Source organism: Poecilia formosa, unplaced genomic scaffold (assembly GCF_000485575.1).
Source record: "Poecilia formosa unplaced genomic scaffold, Poecilia_formosa-5.1.2 Scaffold174, whole genome shotgun sequence".
In the NCBI taxonomy this organism is placed as follows: Eukaryota; Metazoa; Chordata; class Actinopteri; order Cyprinodontiformes; family Poeciliidae; genus Poecilia; species Poecilia formosa.
In genome coordinates, this window is record NW_006800113.1 from 1,034,443 (window position 1) to 1,057,178 (window position 22,736).

General features: G+C 42.3%; 1 protein-coding gene across 9 annotated transcripts in view; it reads left to right on the forward strand.

The window, feature by feature from the left end:
• Positions 1 to 22,736, forward strand: part of mcf2la (mcf.2 cell line derived transforming sequence-like a) — a 38,296-nt gene that overhangs the window by 8,321 nt on the left and 7,239 nt on the right. For 5 of the 9 annotated variants that reach the window (XM_016678102.1, XM_016678101.1, XM_016678099.1 and 2 more), the window contains exons 2-14: positions 11,298 to 11,381; positions 12,420 to 12,534; positions 14,472 to 14,562; positions 20,026 to 20,139; positions 20,359 to 20,475; positions 20,554 to 20,703; positions 20,995 to 21,119; positions 21,237 to 21,351; positions 21,430 to 21,549; positions 21,907 to 22,098; positions 22,162 to 22,353; positions 22,436 to 22,589; positions 22,673 to 22,725. In XM_016678102.1, coding sequence (XP_016533588.1) covers positions 11,298 to 11,381; positions 12,420 to 12,534; positions 14,472 to 14,562; positions 20,026 to 20,139; positions 20,359 to 20,475; positions 20,554 to 20,703; positions 20,995 to 21,119; positions 21,237 to 21,351; positions 21,430 to 21,549; positions 21,907 to 22,098; positions 22,162 to 22,353; positions 22,436 to 22,589; positions 22,673 to 22,725 — 1,622 coding nt within the window. Of the gene's footprint in view, positions 1 to 2,336; positions 2,582 to 11,297; positions 11,382 to 12,419; positions 12,535 to 13,215; positions 13,309 to 14,471; positions 14,563 to 18,090; positions 18,331 to 18,407; positions 18,551 to 20,025; positions 20,140 to 20,358; positions 20,476 to 20,553; positions 20,704 to 20,994; positions 21,120 to 21,236; positions 21,352 to 21,429; positions 21,550 to 21,906; positions 22,099 to 22,161; positions 22,354 to 22,435; positions 22,590 to 22,672; positions 22,726 to 22,736 lie in introns of those variants that run through there. The other 4 variants (XM_016678100.1, XM_016678106.1, XM_016678108.1 and 1 more) reach the window with 3 other exon arrangements.

Below are 22,736 nucleotides of genomic sequence, written 5' to 3' on the forward strand. Positions count from 1 at the left end.
TCTCACGATGAGAGCAAACACCCTGAACGGCCTGCAGTGTCCACCAGCTTTTGGCGTGTTTAATAAATGTAAAAAAGCCCCTGAATCTCATTTAGCGATAATCGGATTTCCAACATGAGATTCATTTAGGCATTTAGGCCAAGTCAAACGCCAATTCTCGTTGGCATTGTCTTTCATCTCTTTGTGCCTAATCTCATTTTTACTGTTTTCGCCCAGACGGATCGCTAAAATTCATACGGAACCAATGCAAACAAGTTGAGATGATTAAAAAACATATGCTATTTTTGTTCTAATCGAATTAGACTTGTTCTACTTGGTCTCAATATAAGAAATCTATTTGTGATGTGGACTTAATATGCCTGATCAGGGACATAATCATCAGATGAATACAAGCTCTGTGCACGGTAATAAGATGACTCTGACGTGTGTCTAACGTTGTGAGGGGAATGTGAAGACCTGGTATAAACTGCGCGGCCTGTCCCATTGTACAGACGTCTGCAAAAGCAACACAATGTTGCGCATAATTATGAAATGGAGCATAAAGGCCTTATGATGATGTTTTTCAACAATATAAATTCAGAAAGCCTTTTGCAATAATTGGAGCAGAAAGGTTTTTTTTTGGTGGATACTTTGAACATCTTAAGCACATGTGTCAAACTGGAGGCCCGGGGGTGAAATCCAGCCCGCCAGAGCTCTTTGTGTGGTCCTCAACTATAGCGTGACACATAAATAAATCAGTTGTGCGCTTTAATATTATTTTATCACTCAAATCAAATCAGTTATATGCTACCATGTTGCATAATTTACTCCCCCAGATCAACAGATCCCCACACTTTTTTTGTTCTAATGCGTAGTTGTGAGTTTATAACAAATTTTCCACAAAAATGTTCAGAAACATTGGGTTTAAGTGATGCTAACTCCCACCTGCAGGTGGCAGTATGTCTTACTTCACTCAGCCTTATTACTTGATGTAAAGTTATACTCTTTTATCGATGTGGCGAGTAACAAAAAGTCACACTTACCGTCATACGCAAGAGCAAATATCGCAAAATTTCTTGTAAATATTTCTAAATTGGCAACACGAAATGAGTGATTTTAATTGCAAACAACTACAAATAAGCACATTCAATTTTTAGGAAGTACTTATTGAATGCAAACACAGCTTTAAATTTATATTTTAGCATGAAAAGCATCTCCAATGTCTGTTGCTGCCACCGCTGTGTTTTTCAGTAGAGATGACTGTGTTCACACAGGATGCTGGTCAAGATGGGAGGCTTTGATCTCATCTGACCAGTCAGCTCTTGTCAGCGCCGTCCTCTACATGACTGGTGACGAACTGGGATCGGGACTTTTTATGGTTTTCCTCTTGCCAAAATATGCATGACTGACCTCATGAACCTTATGACTTGTCCAGACTTAATGATGCCACTTGTTTTCTATTATACCGGCACAGTTTGAGAATCTTAGACAGAACTTGAAGGCAACGTTTGTGTTCAGGTCGGGTAAAGATGGATTAACCTCTTTGTGTCAGTCGGCAGAATCTGAAGATTTCTCCTGTTTTTTTTTTTGTTGTTGTTTTTTTTTACCAGTTCCAAAAAATATCTATCTTTTTTCTCATCCTAATTTACACAAAGATATACCTGCTTCAATATGGAGATTTTTTTATTTTTTTTGTATTTGCGCGCCATGTGCCATCATTCAGAGGGGCAGTGGAGCTTTGCTTGAAAACAGGCTTGGTGTTGAGCAAACAAACATTTGAAAAATGCGTTTTGTCTCTGCAGGGCTGCATCTATGAAACTGAAGCTCTGAATTGGCCGTTCAGGCAGCCACCAGTGTGTGGCAGGCTGGGTCCCCCTGCTGTCTTCACTGGCATTGTTTGTTTGTGGGAGAGTTTGTCCCGCTGAATGGAGGAGAAAAAACACGATTAAGATGTGAAAAGACAGAGGGAGACTTTCTTTTTGCGCTTTACAATTTTTATTAGATTTTTTTTGAGGGGGTTGAGGGGGGGGGGGGGGCATAATTTTCAGCACTCCATACCATCGAGCCACAATAAAGCCAGATCTTGTACTTTGACATTTATTACAAACACTAATCATTATCGCATTTAGTGTTTACTCCTAAATCGAAGCAGGAAACTGAATTTATATTTCTGCAGATTTCCATGCTGTGTCTGGTCTCCCTGTGGAAAAAGTGTGTTATGTGAAACCAGGGGCGGACCGTCCGAATCTCCTCCTCCCCTTGACACACTGTGGGAGTGTGTGTGTGTGTGTGTGTGTGTGTGTGTGTGCATGTGAGAGAGCTGTGTGTGGAAGGGGGATTGTGCAGAGCTCCGCTGTTCGGTGACAGCTCAGCAAGCAGCTGAAATCCTCGGCTGCGGCGGAATGGACGACCTTAACTTCCACCGGGATGTGCTATGACAGACGCTTTGGATGTTTTTGAGTCTCTTTTAGCGCAGTGTGTGTGTGTGCGTGTGTGTGCATGAGAGGGCATGCATGTGGCTGCAGAACAATGGCTCTAAACAGAGTATCTCAACTGTGCCATGAAATCACCAGGCTGTGGCTGCAGCTGAAGATGATAACAGGTAGAGTTCTGGTGTCTGTTTCCTCTGACAGCTGGCGGACGAGTCTGTGTTGCGTTAAAACAGGCTGACGACTAATGAGACGGTGGGAATTCAGAAGGTGATTTTTCTGCCTCTTAGCATTCAGTTCAGACAGAGAAACGATGTATTTTTTTTAAATGCACGAATATGTCGTGTCGACTTTATTACAAGTCTAAACAAATTCAACTTTCAAATCTTTCCTTTAAAACCCCCTGCATTTGATCTGAAATTGGAATAAACTTTAAAGTAAGTAATGCCTCAGATTCTGTTCTAAATTAATGAGCTTGGCTTTATATGTTCGTTGCCAGACTCTAGGGGCTGAAGTTTTTGTTTCATGCGCTTTTCAAGTTGGCATTAAAAGTGCAAATGAACAAGAAAGTAAACTATTTTAATAGGGTGGTGCCGCCTTGTCATCATGTGCAATTTCTATGGTTGTCCATCGGATTTCATGACTTCGTCTTGTTTCAAAAGAAGGTGTTAACCAGCAAACATTTTGAAATTGACATCCTGAAGCATCCGGTTACCTAATTGTCTTGCAAAGCTTTGCTTTTTTTCTCCTTTTGTCTCGCTACAATCACAAAATTCAATGGTTTTTCACAGGACTTTATGTGAAACTCAAACCAGGATATACAATAAGTAGAAGAAAAATGATGCATGGTTTTAATTTAGGTTTTACAAATCCAAATTTAAAAAGTGTTTGATGCATCCTAAGTCAATACTTTACAGAACCAGTTTTTGTTCTGCAAAGTTTTGGAGAACATTTCTATCAAAGCTGCACATCGGGAGTTTGATGTTTTTGCTGATTTTGGTGGGGACTTTGACTGGGCCACTCTAACTCTGACTGCTTAGGGCTGCGAACCTCCAGTCTTTTGCGAGTCTTTTGCAACTTTTAGCAGGTTTTCTGTCAGGACAGTCCTGCATTTAGCTCAAACGTCTCATGAACTCTGACTTGTGACAAACAAGGTCCGAATTTCTGAAGTGCCAGACTGATTTGAGCTTCTCCCATCTGAGCTGTGGCCCTCTGCAGCTTGTCTAGAGTCCTTCTGTTTCACAACCTGCTGGTGTTTTAACAGTGCCACTCAGAACCATTTCTGAGTTAGTTTTCCTGGCCCGGCGTTGTTTTCCAAAATTGACTTTCATCTCATTGCACGAAAGGATACTTTTCCGGCCGAAGGCAACACTATCCATCGGAAGCTTACATAATCAGATCTGAGGTGGACGGTGCATTGTGTCCTCGGGTCGCGCGGTTGTGTTGTTGAAGCAAAGTGCGGGGTCATGTGAGCCCGCTCCGTCCTCCGTACAGTACTCTGAGCAGCACGCTGACAGCATGTTAATCACATTCAGCCCATTAATAGTGTTTCCTCCTGTCAGTTGGGGCCAAAGCCTTAGACTGTCAACATCTCCCCCTCTTTCTTTCCTCTCTCTTCTGTTCTCACTGTGTGACTTTGTGTTGTTTTATTCTGCTCTTTTTATTTGCTCTCGTGAGAATAAAACAATATTCCATGGAGATTTCGTCAGGCTTCTCTTGACGCTCTGTCGGCTTTTATAGGCGTGTTAGTCGACTCCTGAGCCGACCTAAACCCGGCTCGCACACTGAAACAACAACAAAGTGTCAACCTTTCCCCTTTGTCTGCGCTGTGTAGCCGCATCTCAAGTAGCTCAGGAGAACTAATTTGATGTTAAATTTGCGTTTTGTGTCGGATTTGGCAGCGCAGCGCAAGATTTGAAACGGAGCGAATCAATAAAACCGAAAAGAAAAGCCGAATGAATCTTTCATGATCCCCGAGGGAGGGAGCAGAGGCACAACAAATCAAATAAATTGATTTATTAATGAGGAGACACGTGTATCATGTTAAAACAAATCAAATCCAGTTAAAGCTGGATGACTCTTAACATTCACCTAATCAGAATCGGTTAATTTTACTCCTAGTCATTCGTAACATGATGGGCTTTATTTGATTGTTTTATGGGGTTAAAAGGAATTGTATTATCGTGCAATATATTTTATTATATTTTATTTTTTTTGTTTCAGATCACTAGCCAGGATTGAGCCCAGACAAAAAAAGAGCAGCAGTCGTCTGTGACCTAATTAGCTAGGCTCCCCTTAAAGGTCAAATGTCACATTTTATCACCAGAAAACATAAAAACAAATTTAAAAAAAGCCAATAAAGGAAGAATGAAGCAAATCAATCAGTATTTGGCTTCCTGACACCAGTTCTGGTCAGAACTGAATTTTTCGTGTTTCAGATTTCAGATTTTAGCTAGGAAGTGAAACATAGGTTATTAATAAACATATTTTAAAAGAATAAAGATAAACTTCAGTCCTCCTCCACCCTCCTTTGACCAGAGTTTTGGTTGTTTTAAACTGTAAAAATGGCTCTGGTTATGTGTGTGCCTCGCATCAATCTCCAGAGATTTGAAGATTAAAACACATCTGCTTTGCTAGAGTGGTTCGATGTTCTATGGTGTTTCCCATTTTCTAATACAGCTAAGAGAAATCGACCTCTTACCTTTACATTGTTTTTATGCCTTTAGTGAAACAGGAGGTCGCAGATACTTATCACTAATTAAAAGTTTGGACATTCCAAGGAAAAAAGCATGCAAAAATAAATACCCGAGTTACATGAAACAAATGTTTCTGAGTTATAGGCTGGACTTTTCTCAAATTAGTTGTGAAATTATGGTACTGTAATAATAATTTAAAAAATGAACCTATTTCAAGGGTTTTTACACTAATCCTAATATTTGTATAGGTTGCTGTGTGTTTGTATTAGAAAACCTTGAGTTCAGCCACACAAATACAATGAAACAATGTTGAAACTGTAGAAAGGTGGGCGAATTGTTTGCGTTTTTAACACATTTCCCCTCATATTCCCACAATTTTCAAATATTAGGAGTATCTTAAGGTGTAACACTCAGCTGCATAAGGAACAGCAGAGTCAGTGGAATAAGTGATTCCTTTTCCTCCACGGCAAGTAAAAACACAGCCCAGTAGGATTAGCTGCTTTCTCCTTGCCTTCCTCTACCTCTTACCCTCTTTGTATGTCATTTCCATTTTTTTTATCCTCCCCCAGCTCCCTTTCTAAGGTTTCACGGTCTTTGTTCTGTGCAGTGTAATGACTGGTAGCTATGGCCGGAGGCAGCTAAAAAAGGGCTGCTGTCATATTTGCTGGCTTTGCTCTCGGCGGAGCTATTACTGTAATGGCAGAGAAAGAGGAAAGGAGTGGATGTAGACTTAAACCCACAGAACTGCAAGCATATGTACGCTTTGTAGTCCAGTGATTTGGGAATTCCTTTGAGCCATAAATAATCATGTGGGATCACAAGCTGGCGTTGTGCTTTTTTAGCCTGGAGGGCAGGTGGAGTTTTATAATGCCTTGTACCGAAGTATGTGGCTTCTGGGTGGAGGGAGTTCACATGAGGCATTTGGTGGCTTTAAAATCTGCTTGCGCAAATAAAAACTTGTGATACAAGCCCGATACAACAAATCAGATTAATCAAACCAGGATTTTAGTTCTGACAGAATGAATGTGGTATTTGAGGGAAAACGTCGTGAGAGTGCTGACCAGCAAGGCTACTCTGATTTATTTTTTTTGTAATTAATCCACACTGAGACAATGTAAGCATCTAATGCATGAAATAAAATGATCCAAAATTAAATATGATAGCTCTGCTCCCAATTCCATCACTAATAAGGCTTTTCTGAGCCTCGCGTTGAGACGTTTTCATTTGAAAATGCAGTCCAGGCCCAGAATGAAGCTTCATGTATGCAGCTAACGAGATCAGAATGGAGTTTGCTTTGTTTAGCAAGCGCTCATTAGCATGCAACAACAAGTTGACTGATCCCACAGCCCAACTGACGAGACTAATGAGCCACCCGTCATAAGGCAGAAGCTGCTTTAATTGCTCGGTGCAGATTATTCATCTCTGCACTGTAAACCATACCACTGGAAGCTCACCAATCGGCAGTTCTTGAAAGTGGTTTGGATGAGTCGGAGCAGGGCTTGCGTGTCTGTTGTGACGGCAGCGCAGACTGTAGACAGAGGGACAGTTAGCGCGTTGTTTGGGCCGAGATGATGATGCCACCGTCTATTCAGTAGATCAGGGCTCGGCGCCCGAGACCAGCAAGCCCGAAGCCAATGTTTTTGTTCGCGGCAGGGAGCGCGTCAATGTTGTTCTTCTCGGCCGTACAAACGTTAACAGTCGAACTCCTGCAGAACTGAAATATGAAGCTGCACTGAGAGTGCCCCGCTTCAGGACGTGAAGAGGAGCCCGGCTGAGCCCGGCTGGAATCCTGTGAACATCAGTAATAACCTAACGTTTGTCCGCTTACAACCCGTCTTAAGCCACACTAATTCGAGCTTTGGGTGCGGGGATGGATGGGTACATGGCAGGCCGCTTCTGGCCCTGTGACCCAGTTGTTGTTTGGCCCCGGTGTGTGAGTGCATGTCAGCCGCTGGCCCGTGTGCTTCAGATAGCACACAGCGGGGACAGATGGAGCTTTGGTAAACCCAGACTGTAATGCCAGATAATAGAGCTCGGATTCTCTCTCTCACACACACGCACGCACGCACACACGCACACACACACACACACACACGTGCAAACATACATGCAGACAAGCTGGAGGATTGTCGCTTCTCTCTCTCTCTCTCTCTCTCTCTCTCTCTCTCTCTCTCTCTCTCTCTCTTTTTTTCTTAAAACACCCAGCTGGCCACATTTCTGTTGCCATTTGATGCCAGCAGGGTGACTTTTGTACTGATTTGTATAACGTAGATACTTATCGTAACATTTCTAAGGCCAGTTCCTGCTGCATGTCTCAGTTGTTTTGGTGAGCATAACTCCCAGGCAGGGGTCTTGCGTGTCCGTTCACGTGTGTTTGAGCGAACATCGTTTGGCTTCCCGGCTTCCTGCGGCTTTGAACTTTGACCGGCCACCAGCACCGCTGGCCGTCAACAAGAGCAGAGCAGCTGGCTGCTGTCTTTGATCCGCCGGTGTATGTGTGTGTGTGTGTGTGTGTGTGTGTGTTCAGCAGTGAAAAACCTGTAGGAACATGACTTCTGCACAAAGGAGGAGGCTGTGTGTGAATAATGGGGATAATACCAATCTGTCTTTACTGGATTCAGCTGAAAAGTTTCCTTCCTTCCACCTCAACATTCCAGCATAAAAGTTAAATTTGCTTCACAAATTTAGATGACAAAATAAAGGAAATTCACACACAGAGAGTTGTGAGTTTAGGGCTGCAACAAAGCCTACAATTAAGCGCTTAACTGGAAACATCTCACACTTGTGGAGAAGCCGAAACAGATGTCGCTCGCTCTTGTTTTTCATGCAGCAGTTGTCACCTGCCAGAAGCACAGCAAAACATGACTCAAGTTCAGAGTTTGAGAACTTCTGGGTTAAAACCAGCTGCAGAAAGTCGCTTTTCATCTCAGAAAATTAGAATATTACCAAAAAAATATAAATTGATTTCAGAAAATCTGTTCAGCATGCCACGAAGGTCTAGTCAAAGCATTATTAATGACTTTTCTTCCAATCGCCGTCAAGTTTGCCAACATTTTCCAGTGCAGGTGGTAAATGATGGAAGAAACGTTCCAGTTGTTGGAAAGTGTTGTGCTTCTCCTGGCCCAGTCGCTACAGACGGGTCACATCCAACGTATTGGCTGCCTCCAGGCATTAAATATGTAGACGCCTTCAAAGAAACCCTGTCCTCCATCTCATCTCATTGAGACACGATCACCTTAACCCTCTCTCCATTAAATATCTCCACCACCTCTTCGCTGAATCCACCGACAAACTCAGCTGGAGATGCTGAGGGAGTTCAGAAACGTCTCTCTCTCTCCCTCTCTCTCTATCTCTCCCTCTCTCTCGCTGAATCTAAATTATAAACTGTTGCCTACATGTGCGGTTTTCCGTTTTAATATGAAAGTTGTTGGATTCGTTGCTCAGACAGACTGAGAAAAAGGATGAATGAAGTGTGGGAGGGGTGTCAGAGCCTGGGGGAAGGGAACAAGGATGCTGGGGGGAGAAATTCTTTCTAACCCCTCCATAATCACTATTTGTGTTTGGCAGCATTGGCCCACTTCTGCTCTGTGTCTGTATGTGTGTGTGTGTGTGTGTGTTGTTTGGTGGGTAAAAGGGTCTACTTGCAACCCGTAGTTCAATTTCATTCAGGCCACGGAGGACAAAGCAGCGTTTTCGGGTTGCAGCAGCCCTGAAAAGCCGCCCGACGCCTGAATGTCTAATAGATTTGCACCGTTTATTGCTGTACCACAGGAGGAGTGTGTGTGTGTGTGTGTGTGTGTGCATGTGTGTGTGCTGTGCAGATTGGTTCAACTTAGTCAAATCGGTTTCCTCCCATTCATATAGCATGTTGTTGTCACCTACACCAAGCCGGCGTAAAAAAATATATCTATATATTCACTTCCCTGTCTTAGGGAAATACTGATATCAATTAGTAAGATTATTTGACAGCTTAATTATCACTAAATAATGCAAATTCAGCAAAAAATATTTTGTAAAAGCATAAGTTCAGATTTTTTTTGACAATGAAAACAATGAAAAAAGAATATTTTACATATAAATAGTTCAAATATTTTAGTAAAAAAATGTTTTATATAATTTGATAGAGTTATTACCCTCTAGAAGCAGTTTTAACATAAGCTTCTAGATTCTTTCCAATAATTATCTTTATCTTACGAAAAAGAAACCCACCAGATCTCTAAGATTTTTATTCATAGACTATTAAAAAAACATCATAAATCAAATCTTATGAAATCTGCAGACAATAAAGAAGGACTGAAAGAGAAAATTAGTGAATATACCAGAGAAGGGCCTAAATAGAACAGCTAAACAAGTACACATACACACACACAGTCGCACACACACGAATAGAAATATATCTGAAGTCAAAGCCTAATGCTACGTGTCAGGCTGTGGTCCAGAGTTGGAGTCCTGCTCGGATCTGACAGCTGCTACAGAAAGCTCAAAACAACACACTGAAACACACTCATGTGTCAGTTCATTTTCTCCCACTGGCTGCCTCATCTGTATCAAATGTCCTCTGATACTGAACATAAAGTGTTGGAGGAATCATTCACCACCTTTCCCTTCTTACTCCACTTCATAAGTACGACAAAAAAAAAATCTAAAAAAAAAAAAAGACACCCATCCTTTCCCTTTCTATTTACTCTTTGATTTCCATGTTGGAGAATCTGTTTCTGCTTAAGCCAGCGTCTTGTCACAGCTCCATTAAGCTCCATTAAACCACCAATCTAATCTGCTTAAAGCATCCACCTGCCTCTGGACTTTCTCCTTAACTCCCTCTTTTCTCCATATTGGTTTTCCCCTCTTCAGAGCATCTTCTCTTTGCCTTTTCTTTCTAATGCAATTCAAAGAAATGATTTGAAATCTCAACACGTCAAGGATTTTTTTTTTTTAGGATCGAAACCAAAGTTGTAAACCTCAGTTTCTCTTGCTGAGTCAGAGTAAAGTTTGGACTGCACAATAGAATGAGTCACTGTCTAGACGGTGTGTGCTGACACGTATGGATGTGTAGCATTACTCCAGACGCAAGCTTTTAATCCGCCTGGTTTCCTCATCGTATGGACCAGACATTTATATTTTCAATACAAGATTAAAAAAAAAAAAAAAAGTTAAATGTGCTGCTAGTGCTACAACAGAGATTTTCTAGCTTTTTTTTGGTGATAATTTGAAAAATACTATGACGTGTAGCTGTATTCGGCTCCCTCTCCACCAGCTGTTCACGTCCGGTGGTGGCATGCCAGTCCTTTTCCAAACAGCTTCAGACTGAGAAATCTCGGAGCAGCAGCAGCAGCAGCGAAGTGGCAGGCGATGACCGCAAACGCTCGCACGAAGAATACAAAACATATTTAAAAGCAGAAACGCTGTACAGTAAGGGCAAAATTTCAATATGAATATTGTGTAAGAACGTGCAACTGAGTTGGTTAATTAAAAAAAAAAAAAACATTCATTCATGTGTTAATCTCCTGCTGCAGCTTAAAAAAACCCAGACATTTGGACTTCCTCCCTCCCTCCCTCCCTGCCCGCCTGCAGCACCAGGATGCAGAAACATCAACCTCAGTTTGTCTGGCTTACAGGGTGTGAAGCGTTGTGACGTAAACGTGACTGTAACCTGCCTTACAGTCGGCTCTGTGGGGCAATTGAGACCGTGAGCAGTTTGTTTGGTTTGTCCTCGGCCTGTAATTAGCGTCGCTCGCTGCCAGCTACACCATTGTGCCTGCGAACCTCCCCGCTCCATGTCAGCGCCAGCCTTGGCCTGCATGCACACACACCCCCTCAGAGGCGCTCTCAGCTTTCATTCACGGCCGCGCACGTGATCGCAGACAGTTGGCACTGCCGGGTCAAACACATGGGGGAAATGGAAAGAGGAGGGTTTTTTTTTCCCCTCTGGCTCTATATGTCTGAGCGGGCTAAATGAGATTACGGTAATCCAACTTGACCAGGGAAGAGAGGAAATGCAAATGCTGTTTGTGTCATCCTCTTCCCACCTCACTTTCACCTTTTTTTTCATTAAACAAAAGGTGCATTTCCTTCTGTATCACCAAAAATAAAAGGATTTCAGTGTGTCTAACCATAAATTAATGAATATCTGTTTAAAACGTCCTGCTGCATGTTGATTTTTCTTCTATTTTTTGCTCATTTGTTTTTTGTTCAGATGACATCCTGAAGAAGGAAGACGGTCCTCTGTTAGCAGCTCAGATTGGCTCCGAACTCCAGAAGCAGTTCGCCATCCTGCCAGGTTGGTTTGATTCACTCCCACCGCAGAATCATGAAACATCCCAAAACGTTTGGGGAAAATCCTACCTTCAATTTGAGCACATTTATTCAGTGAGGTTTTTTTTTGTAGGAAAGGAATGTCATTCATCGTAGATCCAAAACCTAAAAAGGATTTTGCACCTAAGGCGTCTAGTTTTTAATGTCTTTTGGGCTTCATTGAAGGAATTTATTCTCAGTTATAAAAACAGGATTTAGGTCACTTTCTCTCAAAACACTTGCTATATTTAGCCACCTTTAATAAATTCAATAAAAGCTGATTTGGGTGCAGCAAAGATGGCTTTTCAGTAAAACTCTCTCTGCACAGGTGAGGCTGATAAAGTACTTTGTCTTACTAAACATTTTTCCCATTGTGAGAAATGGTGTGTGAAGTAAAAAAAAGAAAACACGGACGAAAAAGCTCTGCTGCTGTCTTTTAGGCGTCTCTGCAGAGGAAAAGTTTAATTCTTCTCTGACGACAAGTCGACCCAGATAAGAGACGCACAGCATCACAGTCCACACCAAACATTAAATTCCACACAAATACACACTTCGGGAGTGTGTATTTGTTGGGGGGCTGTTTTGGGTTGCCATGATGATCGCGACTGCCTGGTGAATAATTTACTGTGGTGATGATGCGCTGTGTAATCTGAGTCTCTAGGGAAAGGAAAGGAAAGGCCTCGTCTGTGGATTAAACATTGAGATATATTGGTGCATCTAAGTAAAGGGGTCTGAAAACAACAACAAACCTACATTTTCAGACTTTTATCTAAAAAAGATTTTGAGAACAATGCATCATTTTCTATCTACTTCAGTGATGCGCCTGTTGTTGAAATCCCGATGGAGTTCATTAAGCTCAGCGACTATAATGTGAAGAAATTCATTGCTTTTTGATACTTTTTTGACCACAGTTTATCTAGAAACCAATCTTTCACAGATAACCCTGTTAAACATCATTATGCCCAGGACTTAAAGAGGGTTTAAGAAGTCAATATTGACTCCTCCGTGACCTCTGTGCCTCCAGGGGGTCGCGGGATCGATGGCCACCCCGTCATCTTCCTCCCAGAGTTCCCGGCGTTCGGTGAGCTGCCGGAGGAGGAGCTGCAGAACGTGCTCCGCTACCTCACAAGCGTCCCCAGGTTAGTGCAGCTGCTTGTATAATAATACCGTGTGGAGCCTACAGATGGCGCTGCAACACTAAAGGCAAGGAAAAGGAGTAACAAGACTGAAATGAATTATTTTAAGGAGAATAAGGAATTCATCTTGAAATATTAAACTTTTTTTTTTCTTTTTCACCTTTTTTTTTTACAGTAAAATGTAATGAAAGAACGTTGTGGGATTTGCTTTAAGTTCTCTTTTGTTATTGTTGAATCAACCCTTTACTCTCCCCTTATACTATCTTTCTCTCTCACTCATAATTCATCTGTTTATCAACATGACTCCTCTACATGCATTTTTTTTTGTCTATGCCTGATTACCTTTTATATATAACATCCACCGCACACACCCTCTTGAGTCCCCTCCCTCTCTCCACTCTCCCACTCCGAGCTCCGATTGGATGAGAGGCTGCGGAGCTCGGCTGTGATTGGCTGAAGGGGCTTTGAGGCGGCCGATGAAGGAGCAGAGAGGAGGAGGAGGAGGAGGGAGATGCTCTGCAAGGATGGGAACGGTCACCTCTCTCCGTCTACAGACGGCAAAAAGAAAAAAACAAAAAAACAACAACATAAAAAACAGTGGATGAGATCAGGATAAGCAAGATTTAAAGACGACTGGATGATCATCATGGAATATTGAGGATCTATTTCGTTTCACCCTTAAATATTTGGATTTTCCACGTCCCCTTTTCTCTTTGGATTTGGATGTTTTTACCAGCAGAGATGGATTGAGGATTTTGCTGCAGCAGCATTCACTCGGTACATCATCTGACAGCCGGAGAGTTCGGCTCTGCAGCGTTAGCATGTTGGCAGAACACCCTGTTCGCCGTCGTGTGTGTGTGTGTGTGTGTGCGTGTGTGTGTGTGTTTGTGTGTGTGTGTTCGGAGGTGTCAGGGTGCATGTCATGTTGTTCAACAAGACCTTTCACGAAAATGTGGCATTGTCACACACACACACACGCACATGCACACACACTTAGGAGCATTAGCTTAATGAGGCTGCTACATATGGCTCTGCCTGTGGAATGAATGGCCAGATTTTCTCCCTCCTCTCACAACAGCGCATTAATGCGGTGCCAAAAGGTTGCCATGGTAATCAGGATGGTTGCTCATAATCGCAGCCGGTGAGAAATGATGAGTGCAGGCAGCCGGGCAGCTGGTAGCGAGGCTCTGACCTTAATTGGGGCCCATCTCGATTCTCTGAATGTTTTCAAGTCTAAATGTATAAAAAGATACTGAAATCAGGTGTGAGCTAATTAAACTAGTCCTCCTGAATTTACATTGTGTGAGCCTTCAATTGGGGAGGAAATTGATGAGTTGCGCTGAAAGTTATTGCACCGATCAGGTCGATTTTTGAAGCGTTTTTATTTGAAGGATTAGAATCCATAAAAAGAGAAAAAAAATGCCCTGTAGGACGATACACGTGCTGCAGACTCATTACTTAAAATTAAGGGTGGGAAGTTTGAAATCAACTGCCAATCAAATGAAAGAGAATATCATTCATGCATCAAAAACTCAAGAAGTGCTGCAAAGTGCATGCTGTGTGATACTTTTCTAGACCAAAAATAGTAGTAATTTTCACTTTGATGCCCTTCTGCTCTCCAATCAGAGTCAACCAAGAGAAAATCGTTCGGTTCCGATCTCAGGCGACATGTTTGGTGCATCTTCAAAAGTCATGACCTCACAGTGAAAGCAGCCCCAATGTGGTCAGCCATCATCCAACATACCTATTCTTACTATGACTGCAACATGAATCTGCAAAACCAGAAGACGTCCTGAGTGCAGCATCCAAATTAATCTCTAAGCCCCCCACGTTGGTCCCACATAGCGCTTCAACACCGCACACCCTCTTCTTATCTATCCGCCACACGAATGCGGCAAAGTGTCTTTTCCCCCTGCGATAACGGTGCCTCTCTCCTGCAGCGTCGCAGCGTCTGGAGAGGGCTTCATCCTGATCATCGACAGACGGCTGGACCGATGGGCCGCCGTCAGAGCCACCCTGCTTCGCATCGCAGTAAGACCCCCGTCCCGTTTTGTTTGTGTGCTTGTGACTGATGGAGAAAGTGCGTTGGCAAAACCGCAAATGGCTGCTTTGGTTTGGCCGTTGGGGTTTTACATGATTTAATGCTTGTTTTCACGCCGACCTGCGGGCTGTCAGCTGTCTGTGGATATAATTTAGTGTTAGGATCGTTTTCAGTGCTGCTACTTATTCATGAGCTGCGTTGTTGTGAGGGCATGTGGAAGCTCTCTGCGTCTTCCTGGATGTTGAAATGAGGTGGGAAGTTAAAAATAGCGTATTATTCTGGAGTGGGAGGTGGAGCGTCTCACAACATGTGAGACGGTCTCCTGTTGGAACAGAAACGGATGTTATTCACACATTTTATTTTTTCCTCATTAGACGAATCCTTTGACATCTTTTTGTCTGTGTCCTTATTTTAGCCTGTCTCTAGATGATCTTAACGCTAACTAGAATAAGCCGAAGAGGGATTGAATCATTTTTAAATGTTGAATGTTTTTCAAAGTAACAAAATGGATTATTTTAGTAGGTTTTCCAAGTATATTTCTTTGAAGGAACTTTCCGTAAGTATTGATGTATTCATTCTTTGTTAAAGGGATATTATTTTTCTTTATATGTAGTGGGGGCAAAATGTTCTCTTTAGATTGTAAAGGTTGACAATAACTAAAATAACTAAGCAAGTGTTTAAAGTCCCAAAGAGACTCCAAGATATGAAAACTTTACTTGTTTAAACTGTAAAAAGTTATATTGACCAAATCTTTATTACTGTAGATAAAAAAAAGATAAAATACACTTTAAAAAAATGGTTAGGTGTACCACATCCTTTTTTGAATTGCAATAAAATCTTTTATATTGCTCAATTGTTCTTTGCACTATAAAAAACCTTTTGCACAGACAGACTACTACATCCTTGTTTACACTGTAAAAAAGAAAAAAAGGTTTTGTGTACTGATTAGATCATAGGGGAGGCTGTAATAAAACTTTACCGGGTCCAGATCCTTTTTTATACTGTATAAAATTGACATTGCCCAGATCTGTTTGCGCCTTTTGTACACACCAGATGCCAGATTACACTGTAAAAACTTTTGTAGAGATCAGATAAACACTTCTAAGACAGCTTATCTCCTGTTCTGGTGTACATGAACATGACACATTTTTTTTGTTTTGTGTTGTTTTTAAATAATTTGAGCTTCTTATTTGTCTGTTTACCACAATAAAAACTATTGTCACACTGTAATTGCTGACATTATTTTGATTTTCATTAGGAAGAACCCCATGCTGTTTGAAAAAGTCATTTTCATTAGATAACTTCGATTCTCTCACCTGTTCCACATGTGGATGTTACTAAGCAGCTCCAGCAGCTTGAGGACAAAAGCTTCACCTTACCTTACACATCTGCTGTCTGGATGCTCGCTCTGTCTGCTACCGATCAGCCCCCCCCCAACCCGTCTGTGCAAATCTATGCAAATGTATGCTAATAGGATACTAATTACCATCCAGCCTAATCGCTCTGTTTGAGCGAAACTATTCCCATAGTGGCTATAAGCTGTTATGAGACTCCTTCCACTTGTAGAGAAACATCTGAGCACTTGAGATGCAAACATGGCAGTAAAAATGAACCATAACAGCAGTCTGCTGATTGGTTTGGTTCGTGTGTTTATCTGGTCATTTTTCATACATTTTTTTTTTATATACTTAAAACAAGTGTTTTAAGTTACTTGCAAGTGTATGAAGATATTTGGGCCAGAAACTAGACCAAATATACTTAGTAAGATTTGGTGTTTTTGCAGTGTAAGCACATTTTGACCACATGAAGTAGGCTAAGATATCTGAAAAAGCAACACAACACTCCCCGATCTGAAGTGCAAATCATAAAATCCTACAATTAATAATAATATCCTTCAGAGCACACAGCCTGACCAAATGTCACTGCCTGATTAGCGGCAGTATGATTTATTAAAGAGGCAAACAGGAGATCAATATTGAGCTCTCCCCGCTGGCGTACGAAGCGTCTGGTGAAGCACAGGTTGGAGCGGAAAGAGATTTTTCATCCTCCAACCAAAATCCACCTCGCAGAGGTGCTCTGAACATGTTCAGTCTTCCGTATTTCTACTAAACTAAAGGACTGAAGTGTTTTTGCAGGTTTCATTTAACATATTTCGTAGGTTTTTTTTCCCTTTTTCCTTTTTTCCTTGCCATTTTTAATCAATCTCTTCTCGTTAAACGAAACTAACAAAAGGTGGAGATGATTGCAGTGATGAAGCCGCGATGATTTATGTCTTTCGGTGCGATAACATTGTTTCGAGTGGTTGGTGAGTTTATCAGCAGGGAAGCAGAAGCTGCTCTGCAGGGTCTCCCCCCCTCCCCTCATCCCTCCTTCTTCTTATCTCTTTTTTCCTAATTGTTAATCACTTCATTTTGTCTCGATTGTGTTTTCTAATTGCTTGTTTGTTTTATCCTGAAAAAAAAAAAGCCTCTCAAGTTGAAATCTAAGGGAGGGGGATAAAAGACGAGAATGAGACGCTTAATTTCAACAAATCCAATATATTTAGTATAAATCTACATTTATCTGTTATTCAGAGACGTGGAATTCACTTCATTGTTAATGTATGAAGCAGAGTAAGAAATGCACAGTGGACAGGAATTGTATTATAACCCGAAGGCTTTAGCGGCAGGTGGTGGGAGGACGACGTCTCCTTGCTGAGTCTCTGTTCGTCCTTTGTTGGACATGCCAGACCAATGAAGCTCACTCTTACTGAAAGGTGAAGGTTGTCTTCCTCGCTCTTTGTGAAACGTGCTCTTTGTCAAGGTTTGCAATTTGCTGTTTCAACAAGATGGAATTCATTAAATACAGTGTGACTTTTTTCATTGTGTTTTTTAGCAAAAAAAATGTGTGTTTTGATTGTTTGAACCTCATAAACAACAGTTTTAATGTGAATTTGGTAGATGGAGTAACGCTAAACATTTTTATTTTTGCTTTTGGATGTCGGTTTTTGTGCTGTGATGCAGACGTCTAACTCAGTGTTTAACCACAACCATGCAAATTTCAGTTGTTGTTTCATGATTTCATGTTGGGGGGAAAAAATGTATTTAAATTTAGAGTTTTTAAAAATGTTTAGAGATTTAATTTTTGGAAAATCTGGATTTTTTTTTATCATCACACTCTTTGGGGTCTCCATGTTTCAGTGTTGCAGAGCGGCCATGTTGCTCGAGAAGTGTGTTTTTACAGCTTCTGTTTGGAACAGTATTAGGAAAAGGCAAATTTTTCATTTTTTAAATTATGTGAATAAAGTCATAATATTTGAAGGAGGAAGTCGTAATTTTATGAGAACTCCAGCGCGAACAATAACTATTTAAAATATAATCCGCGTAAGTTTTACAAATAAGAAGACGCTGAAGCTTTGAACACATCAGTGTCAAATTATTAGCAGCACCCCTGTATTAAATAATCATACATGGGGATCATGCAGGCTGCCAGTTCTTGCTTTTTATCCTTCTCCTTCTACAACTTGTTCCGTCACAAACCACATGTACGGCATTTGCTTTATTTCAGAGGCACCAGTACAATCTAACAGGATAAAGCTGCATAAAGGGACCATTTTGTCTTTGTTGCAGCCCACCTTTGGGAGTCAGAGTAATGCGTCCGCAGCCACTGAACCGAGCAGGAGCGTTGCTGCAGGCTGAATGGCAGATGGCTCTGTCAGCGGGCGCAAACACAAACGGCGAATATGTTGCAACACGTAATATCAGCTGGAAAAAAAGCAGGTGTAATATAGCTTTTGATGTATGGATTGAAGCTAAGTCCCTTCTTTCTAATGGAAAGAACATTTTCCACATCTTAGGCACCAAAACAGAGGGAGGAGGTTTAGTATCCAGGCGGCCCGGACTCCCAGCGGGACCATGTGGATGTCATTAGAGGACATGCCAGCAGAGGTTCCTCCCTGTCCGCCCGTCCTTCCTCACCGGCTGAATATAAATCAACTCGGTCAGCATCCTGATCCGTATCATTTATTAATGTGTGCTTTTCATCCGCGAGAGCCCGGGGTCCGGAGAGGCGTGTGCACATTAGCATATATCTGTGTCGGCGTGTCAGGGGGATGCACCAAGCAGCTCGCCGCATTGTCATGTTAATGCAGGGCTACAAATTAAACCAGGACCTCTCAGGGTTGATTGAATTTAATGGCTTCCAGATACACATATGTTGCTCACTGTGTTTGCTGCTAGCAGAGGAGTGGAGATGCTTCTAGAAAAGAGATGGCTTTTTGTTAAAAATATTACAATTTTTCTAAAAACATGTTTCTGTGTGAAGAAAAGCACCACATCTAGGGTTACATTTTCCAGCCTGTAATGAATGGAAAAACAAACTAAAGCTTTTTTTTTTAAAGTTTTTCACAATATCATATCTCCTAGATTAGCTGTGGGAATTCCTTTTTTTTTTCTTCTTTTACATGGCACCATGATCTAGTCACGCGTCTTCCTAAGCTCGCCTCCAGGCTTGTGCATGTGTGTGTGTGTGTGTGCGTGCGCCTGTGTTTGTGTGTGTAACATGTCAGCCTGCATTGATTTATTCCGTCTAACAGGGAGGAGCAATTCACTCAGGGGTTTCAGAGGAAGCCACATCCAATAAAGTCTTTGAGCTGAGTGGCCTCTTGGGTTCTGTCCTGTCTGTCGAATGGCTCCGCTGCGTTTTGAACCGGTCAGAGAAAAGCTATGGTTCAGTTGCAGGACTGAAGTGCAGAAATGCGACTCCTGATGAAGGAAAGTAAAGAGGAAAAATCAGAAAAATGTAGGTTATTGTCATCGTATCCTGATATTGTGCAGCCTGATGTTAAATACACTGCAAAAATACAAAATCTTTGGTCTAGGTTCAAGTGCAAATATATTATTACCATAACATTTGACAAAAGTGTTATGAAATAGAAAGAAACAAAGAAGGACAAAAAGTGAACACAAACTGATTACTATAGATAAAAATGCTTCAAGCCATTTTCTGAACACATCCGCTTCACTTTAGTGGCATGTTCTATTCTCTTTGCTGTTTTTTAAATTTTCGTGTCATAGTCATACCATCACACCAACAAGAACTTGGGAGATTTCTAATAAAATCATAATATAAAATAATTTTAAAAAATTATTCAGCTGTGAATTCTTTTATTATGTATTGATTATTTTCTTTAATACAAATGCCCTATGTGTCTTTTCTCTGTGGAGCTGTGTCCACAAACAAAATGTGATTCATTCATTCATAGAAATTAAATTGGGAACTAAAATCAAAGGATTACCCAATTTACAAGATTAGAAAAGTTACGGTTTTAATCGAAAACCTTAGGAGCGTTAGATGTGTTTCTTTTCACCCCCAGAAAATACAAATTGGAAACATCTGACAAATTAAAACTTCTCTTAACATACAGAGTCTGGCTAATAAACATGTTTTTGTTCCTTTTTTTTTCTCCCACTCAGGGTTCATTTCCGGGGAACTTGCACTTGGTTCTGGTGTTGCGTCCCACTGCTCTGTTCCAGCGGACTCTCTCGGACTTCCTGTTCAAGTTCAACAGGGATGAGTTCAAAATGAAGGTGCCAACATGACCAGCGAATGTTCGATCACTTAGTTTTATTTATCCTCTCTGATTATTAAGTGTGTACAGTGATGATTTTAGATGTAACCACATGGGCGGTTGCCCAGGGCGACATTAGAAAGGGCGGCTCAGAAACACCAGATAAAAAAAAAAAGACTTCAGATGCGTTTTTTTCCCCCCCTTCTTGGAATCTCCTCTGATTGCGTGTCTTTATCAGGTGGTGATGCTGAGTACAGTGACCGAGCTCCACGCTTACATCGACCCGGGGCAACTGACCACAGAGCTGGGAGGCACGCAGCAGTACTGCCACGACAGCTGGATCTCACACCGCACCGTACGTCGATGCGTTTTCTGCACATTCATGGCTCCGGTTCAGGGTGTTTTTTAAATGAATGCCTGTATTTCTACGCAGGCCATCGAGGCGTTCGCCCTCATGGTGAAGACCGTGGCACAGACCCTGCAGGCGTTTGGCACCGAGCTCGCAGAGACAGAGTTACCCAACGACACAGAGGCCACCGTGGACCTGCTGCACAAGCACACACTGCAGAAAGACACAATGAAGGTTGGCAGTCCCCTTTCCTCTTCCATAAATATTTGAAACAGGATTATATTTACATAAATCTACGGCAAGCAGTTTCTGTTTAATATAAAAGTATCTAGTTATCCTATTTGATGTAAAGTCTTCTAAGCTTTTGTGGGTTTTTTTGCTTTCATATCACCAAGAATATTTATTAAGTTTTACTTGAAAGTAAAATCAGGGTGAACCCATTGACTTAACGAGGCTAAATAAGAAGGTTTTAAAAAATATTGGGTATTTAGTTTGTTTGCTAAAAATGATCTTTCCAATTCCTAGGAGGACCTGAAGGTGGCACTGTCTCAAGGTGGGCGTCTGCTGGCTTGCATCAACGAGCCTCTACAGACGGACCCTGATTACAGCATGACACAAGATGAAATGGAGAACTTGGCGACTGTTCAGAGGTGCGTGGATGGGGCGGACGCATCCGAAAAAAACCTGATAACTCGCTTTTTCCACGAACAAAGAAAGAAACCGCTTCTCAACAAATCTGCTTCTTTATTTCATTACCTCCGCTTCAGACTCATGGGTCAGTTGAACGAAACAGAAACGGCGTTTGATGACTTCTGGGATCGTCACAGCACCAAGCTGGAGCAGTGTCTGCAGCTCCGCCACTTCGAGAAGCACTTCCGTGAAGTTAGTCGCCCTTTGTGCCCCGCCGCACCAGTGGGAGGCAAACTTTTAAGTAAACGAAGCGCCTTCTCGTTTCCTTAGGTGCGTCCCCAGCTTGACGTGATGTTCGAGCGCCTGTCTGGCTTCTCCGAAGTCAGCATAAGCCCCGCCCATGCAGAGCACGTCCTGCGAGAGCTCAGCAGCCACGAGGAGAAGGCTTGTGTAAGAGCCCCAGTACAAGAAAAATAAAATAAAGCATTTTAATTCAGTGTTTATAGGAGGGCACCGCACGTCCATGCAGAAGAATTCACGCAACATGATTATTTGTGGATTTTGTCGCCACGTTACAACTGCAAACTTCAACGTGTGTCAGTAGGATTTTATGTAATTGACGGAAAACAAAGTGGTGCACAACTGAGTAACGGAAGAGAAAGGATTGGCGACATTTCAGTCAAAATAAACGACTACAGGCAGATTTATTGGCATTAAAATGATGGGTCCATTATCAGTCAGTGATACACAAACTGTTCCATCTAGTGTTTTATCGACACACCGTTTGTTTGCATTTTGTTTTATCAGGAGCTGATGGACCTCGCCTTGTCTCTGGCCAGTGAGGGGGACAGACTGATAGAAAACTCTCACTACGCCGAGGACAGCATCCGGCCCAAGTGCAGCGAGCTGAGAGGAGTGTGTGAGGAGATCGGCTCCACTCTGCGGAGCAAGAAGGGCCTCCTGCTTAGGGCCCGGGAGCTGCACCACGCCCTGGAGAAGGTACCGGAACAACGTCAGGTATAAGGACATCTGGACAAAGTGCTGAAAACGTTTTTCTTGCAGGCGTTCCAGTGGTGCGAGGACGGGATCCTGCTGTTGGCTAACCAGCCGGTGGATCGCTGTCAGTCTCAGGATGGAGCCGAGGCGGCTCTGCAGGAGCTGGAGCGCTACCTGGATACGGCGGCTCTGCACACCATCTCGGACCGCGGCGCCATCTGCTGTCAGTACGAGGCCGTGCTCAATCCTCAGCTCAGGGTGAGAGGATGAGATTTCCCTTTGGGAGTTTTATGAAAACATGACATGCAGCAGTGTTGAAGTTGGACTCTTCCTCTATCAGGACCACATGGATAAGGTTTTCCAGAAGCAGAGCTCGGTTCAGGAGATGTTTGAGAAGAGACGTGTCAGCCTGAAGAAACTCGCCGCCAAGCAAACCAGACCAGTCCAGCCAGTGGCACCGAGACCGGAGGTCAAGTCTCCGCTCTCCTCTCCCAGTGAGTCTCCAGGGAATGAATGGATGCAGCTAAGCGTCGTGTGAATGAAGTAGTTAAAATGTGAAAACGAATCTGCTTTCCAGATCCAGAGAGAAAAGAGAGGAGGTACTCAGCAGACAGTGCGCTCTGTAAAAAGGTAAAAAAAAA